This window comes from Meleagris gallopavo, chromosome Z (assembly GCF_905368555.1).
Source record: "Meleagris gallopavo chromosome Z, MGAL_WU_HG_1.1, whole genome shotgun sequence".
NCBI classification, from domain to species: Eukaryota; Metazoa; Chordata; class Aves; order Galliformes; family Phasianidae; genus Meleagris; species Meleagris gallopavo.
The window spans coordinates 10,559,146-10,565,145 of record NC_139435.1 but is presented as its reverse complement, the minus strand read 5'-3'; the positions used below and the strand labels follow the sequence as shown (position 1 = coordinate 10,565,145).

The 6,000-nt window shown below is 46.1% G+C and overlaps 1 protein-coding gene across 5 annotated transcripts in view; it reads left to right on the top strand.

Moving 5' to 3' along the window:
- Nucleotides 1–1,742: 1,742 nt before the first annotated feature.
- Nucleotides 1,743–6,000, top strand: part of ADAMTS12 (ADAM metallopeptidase with thrombospondin type 1 motif 12) — a 175,755-nt gene continuing 171,497 nt past the window's right edge. For 3 of the 5 annotated variants that reach the window (XM_010725311.4, XM_019610350.3, XM_019610349.3), the window contains exon 1: nucleotides 1,744–2,119. In XM_010725311.4, coding sequence (XP_010723613.3) covers nucleotides 2,008–2,119 — 112 coding nt within the window. In that variant the 5' untranslated portion in view covers nucleotides 1,744–2,007. Of the gene's footprint in view, nucleotides 2,120–6,000 lie in introns of all 5 variants that reach the window. The other 2 variants (XM_085212861.1, XM_085212862.1) reach the window with 2 other exon arrangements.

Sequence of the window (6,000 nt, the reverse complement as noted above, 5' to 3'; positions counted from 1 at the left end):
TGTGCTAAATAGGATACAATTTCAAATGTCACAGAACAGTCCAGTGCCTGATATGTGACTAGAATATTAAAAAACATTCTAATGGCAAGTGCATCAGGGAATTTGCCACTGTAACATGAAAGATTCATATGTAAAATACTGTTGTATTAAATAAATATGGTCCAATGAAAAATTCTTTTGGCAAGTGTTAGGATATCAAATATTACACAAAATCACTCTTTTCTGCAAAATCTGTGCCATTCCATTCACATTCTGTTAGCCAGAAGAGAGCAGATTATGACTCGTAAATAAAATATTGCTACTCTTTCACAAATATGTCTTGTTTCTGGGGCTATCATGGCCCAAGTTTGGGAGAATCTGCATTTCTAACTCAGGTGGAAATCCTTGGATTTTTAACTGTTTCTTGGATTTTTATCCTTTGGAGTTTGAGAGGTGTTTGCAATTAAGTAAAAATCTTCACCTTTGGGTAACTTTTAACAGAAGAGGGAGCATTGTTAAACACTGATGGCCAAGAAATGATCCAAGAAACAAGAGGTATGGTCAGTTTTAAGACTACTGAAAAACTCAGAATTGGTCACAATCACAGGACAGAGCCAAAATGGTGCCATTAGGAAGTAAAGTGGGCTGTTTCTTCCAGTACTTGAAAGAAGCTCATAAGCAGGAGGGAGAGCAACATTTTACAGTGATAGGATGAGAGGGAATGACTTTAAACCAAAAGGGAAAATTTGTCTTAGACATTAGGAAGAAATTCTTCCCTCAGGGGGCAGTGAGACCCTAGCACAGCTGCCTAGAGAGCTGTGGTGCCCCATCCCTGGAGGTGCTCATGGTTGGTTGGATGGGGCCCTGGGCAGCCTGAGCTGGTGGAGGACAGCCAGCCCATGCCAGGGGTTGGAACTGATTGGATGCTGTTAATTGATTGATCAGGAAACTCTCTAAGACTCAAGTTGGAGGGTTAGAAAGCAGACATTCTCTATTCTCAGCACTGGATGCATGGAGGATGAACTCCTGTCATGCATACCTTCCACAAAAGGTCTTCTGTTTATACACACATATTCAGAAGTTTTCCCAGAGGTACATACAAATTTAGTGCTTGCTTTCGCAGCTAACAGATACAAAGCAGAACTTTGCTTATCTACTTGACTTACAGAACTTCTGCTGTCTGCTTCCACTGTCTGCTTGGTTAATCACTGTTATCTACTCAATACAAAAACACAGACCCTTGCCATTGTCTAAACAAACTACATGGTTATCCACCATGTAGTTACCAAGCATAACAATATTGCTACAGATTGTATCAGGATGATCTTCGAGATCCCTTCCAGTCCAAACCATTCTATGATTCTGTGAGGAAGGGCTGCATTTAGTAATTCTTGGTGAAGAGTAGAAAGCTCCCAGTTAAAAATACAAATGTTAAGGTGACTAGAAGCCTTCTCCACGATGGACCAGAGACACTGTGAGAGAAACTATATGGAGGCTGCCCCATAGCTGCCGAGGTGCCATGGGCTCAGCGCCCTCTGGGCATCTTCCAGCTTCTCAAGCATCGCCTCTTCGGTGGGACACACGTTACATATCAGCGCGCTTCGTGCTCCTTCGTGTTAGTTGTGGAACTCGCCCTTGTGAGCGGGGCTGCCTTACGGGAGCGGGGATGAGGGGCTGCTTCCTTCCCATGGCCTTTCAGTGGGGACCCGGGAGGGCCGCCTGGTTGGTGCGGGCCGGCCCTCCCCACGGCCGCCGCCGCACGAGGCGGGCAGAGGGGCCGGCAGCCCCCGCCCGCCGCCTGTCCGGTTCGCTCCGCTCCTCTCGGCTCCGAGGCGCGGGGAGGGGAGTGAACCCGTCAGCATCTCCCTTCCTCCCGGCCCTCCTTCCTCCGCGGGCAGAAATCAGACACCGGGACGGGGACGGCGCAGCCCTTCTGGGGAGCGGCGCCGGAGTGCGGGCGGTGCCGGGAGGCCGCTCCGCCGCTGCCTGGCCATGCCGCGGCCCGGCTGAGCGCTGCCCTCCCGCAACATGCCATGCGTCCCGCCGAGCCGGGCGGCGAGCGGCTCCTTCTGGCTCCTCGTCCTTCACGTCCCGGCGCTGTGCGGGACAGCCGGGTCGCTCTTCCCCGACGGAAGGCAAGGTCGGTAAGACGCGGGCGGAGAGAGCGGAGAGGGAAGGAGGGATGGAGGAAGGCGGCCGGGGCGGGCTCCGGCTGTTCCCCCGCTGGGCAGCCTTGCTCCGGGTTTGCTGTTTTTCTGGTTTTACCCAAGCAGGAGAGGCTGAAATGCGCCGTGCTCCGGCCCCGCCGTGGTTCTGTCGGCGCTGTGCTGTTGCGGAGCGTGAGCTCTGGGCGCTGCCCGTGCGGTGTTGCCGGGGCTGCCGCGAGACTTTGAATTAAACTTTTATAGGGGTAAAGCACTGCTCTGGCTGCGCCTTCTTGTTGCTTTTTGGAAGTCTTTGCGTTGTGCTATGTAGATAAAGGCATTGCTGCATCCCATGTTTCGTTCATGTTCCTCGTTAGGAATCATCTCCTAATTAACAGTGTAATTTCTTACTACTAAACTGAAAGAGCTTACTCCCTGATTATTTTTATCACTTCTGTACTGCAGAAGCTTGGATTGGTGTTAATAGGATACAGCCTGGCTTTGTTAGGACAAGACACAGAAGTTTTGCTCTTCCAGATGGGAAAAAAAAAAAAAAAAGCAACCAAGTATTAATCCCATACGTTTGCATCTGCCAGACATTTGCAGGGTAAAGCTTATCATCAGAGGCTGAATGGCTGAATACAAGTATCCTGCACCCACAGCTCACCAGGTACCAACTCCTTCACCCTAAGTCTTCTTTAGGATGACAGGTGATGGCCTCATGTCGTGCCAGTGGGGGAGGGGGAGGGGTTCAGATTGGATGTTAGGAAATACTTTGCCTCAGAACAGGCTGCCCAGGGAGGGACGGAGTCACCATCCCTGGGCGTGTTCAAAAACTGTTTGGCACATGGGGACGTGGTTTAGAGGGTGTTCTGGTGATACGTTGGTTGTTGGACTTCGTGATCCTACCTGTCTTTCCAGCCTTAATGATTCCACGGTTCTGTGTGCACTGAGGATAGTAGGTTAAGGCTGAGTATTTGTATGCTAGAGAAGCCTCTTGTCGAACACTCCCTGGCCTGACTTCCACAGGTGGCTTAACTTTACCATATCCATTTATAGCTGCTGGACATCTGGGGTAGCGTAACTTAGGAATTCTATACTGTTTCCAGTTGAAAGAGAATTTAGAGAAGAGGAAAGTTATTAGCTGGAAGACTCTGCCAAGTCATCAAAATCTTGAAAGAGTAGGAGAAAATTTTGTTTTCTGAAAGTCCTCCTGTGGTGGACTGTCAGCGGAAGAGTGTGAGCACAGAGAAAGTTTTCTGTGTCCCTCAGAGATGTTGGAAAAAAATGGTTGTTAAATAAACTTTTTGGAAAGTGAGCAACAGTTATTCTGAAGTTAGTTTCTGTTGAATTCACTTACACTGACTGAATACAGTCATTTCTGTCCCTCAGAAAGTACAGGGATAGCTCCATTAACACTTGGTAGCTGTTTATTTCCCAGGTATTTAGAAATGGATGTACAATTAACTTCATTTATAGGCATTGAATCCTAAAGTTTAATAAACTCTGCATAAAGGGACAGTTCAAAATATTATTTTTTTCCTGAGGAAGACAGAGTGCAGATAGAGGTAAGAGTGAAGCGTGCAACATCAAGGACTGAAACAGCATAGGTGTTAGGTGTGTATTTTCACTTGGCATCCATGGTGTGACTGATCAGACAGTTAATGTTGCTACATGACCAAGGCCTCCTTGGATGGCTGTTCTCCAGGATGGGTCTTTTCATAGGAGGGGTATTTCCTGAGTGCAGAGCCTTTCTTTGGCTCAGGGAGTCTCCCGCCAGAGATGAGCAACATTATTTCCTATCCCAGGGGATCAGATGGTTTGAGGGGCAGATGCAGATGGGCTGTGAAGATGAAGATGAGTCAATGCAAGTGATGATGTGTCACATTTTAAAGGAATGTTTTCAGAAGAACGTATTTTCCCCGTAAAATAAATTGTACATTTTCTGTCCCCCATGACAGACAGTGACTGTTTTTTTCCCCTGCTCTGTGTACAGCAGTTCTTAATGTAGGCAGTACTCTGCTACATGTTGTGAGTTTGAATCCACACAGGAGTAGAATGCACAGCAGTACTGTCAGATGTTTGTCAAGTAACAGAAATTGCAAGGTCTGTAGGGAGGTTCCACAAATGATTTAATCAATTCTGAGATTCCTTATGCAAGCCCAATGGGCCTGGGGCTTGTTGGTTTCTCTATCTGAAATGACCCTTGCATGCATTGTGGTATCAAGGCAAACAGCTGATTGAACACGTATGTCCTGCTTAAAGTGATGCTGTGGTCCTGCTTAGGGCAATGATGCAAGCCAGCATGCCCAAATGGCAGTTGTGGGAAGACAAAATGTTCTCCATACTGGTGCTCCACAAACCTAAATGGAGATCTTCCATTTCCTGGCCTGCAAATCCTGAGCTGGGCCACTTGGTGGGACTGGCTTCTCTGGAGGGCAAGGAGAGCGTGCCAGCCCTGAGGCTAATCTGTGATTCTGGAATAGTATCCCTCTGTTCATGTTTGCTGGCAGTAAGTTTTGTGGGAGCCCATAATGCTTTAATATGAATTAAGAAGGAAGTTTGTGGAAGTCAGTGTTGAAGAATTACAGCCCTTACTCTTCTGAGGTGTGGACTGCATGGTGTGATTATTCTCTCAGCTGTTGCTTCCTTTTTACTGTTATTCTTTTCCAGAAGAGCAGAGAGGCATTATCAGAATTGTGTCTCCTGTCTTTGTTTAAGACTCTCGTCTCCAGCTAGAAAGTTTGAGTGATTAACCTTAGCATGGAGCTTAGTAAGTTATTCTAATATTGATAGGTTTGCCTCTGCTAACACTGATAGTGATTACTTGCAGAAATACCTTTTGCCTCATCTTGTTAAGCTTTATTGTGTTGTAATCTTATTCCCTATGGTCTTTTGCAGACTTTTTAATAATTCATTTCTGTGGTTATATTATTGTATAATATTATTTCAGCATAATTTCACTCTCCAGTGACTAGCATTCAGAGATGAGTATTGAAAGAGTGGATGAAAGAAGTTAGACTTCTCTGCTTTGATAACCCTGTTGTCAACAGATGCTTAAGCATTATTTCTAGTTTTTCTGACAACATCTAAATTGCCCTAGCATCTGCACACTAATTACTATAGCAATGAAATAAGCTGAAATGAAACTTCCTTAAACACTTTGAAGTCCAAAACTGCAAGCCTTTGATCTTGAATGGAGCTTAACAGTTGAGCCACAACAAATTAAAGTTAAGTCATCAAGCAGAGTCAAACCACTGAGTCTTCCTCTGGAGCTTTTATTTGAATGTTCTATGAATTGGGCTGAAAAGCAGGCAAATGGGAGCTTGATTTTCCAGGACACTCTGTTCACCCTGCCTTTGATTGCACAGTGTAAGACATGGAGGAAAATACACAGGAATTTTGTTACAACTTCTGCAGGCAAGGTGTGTTTTGGGGTTTTTTCTCTCTCTTCCTGGTGCCCATTCTTCCATCACACTGGACTGTGATGAAGGGAGGGGGACCCCAAAGTAGTTTCAGCTGCTAAATTGCCAAGCAGCAGACACTTGCTATGCTGTCAACAGGCTGCATAAACTCTGGATAGGAGTGAGTGGGTTGAGTTTTCAGCCTCTCATTTCCCACAGATGCAGAAAAGGGCAGGAGGCATCTCTCAGAATTTGTTGTAGGCATGAGTCTTCCCATTCATGAGACCTGCAGCTATGAAGAGTAAGAGCCCACTGCTGTGGCTTTTCCTGTGAAGGCACAAAGTTACTGTAGGCTGCTGGTATGACTTGCATTAAAAAAAATATATTGTCTATTGTGTAGAAGAGCGATAAGCTTGTTTCTGAAGTAGAAGATGATACTGAGTCAAGGCCATATTGCCCTCATAGTTTTATGT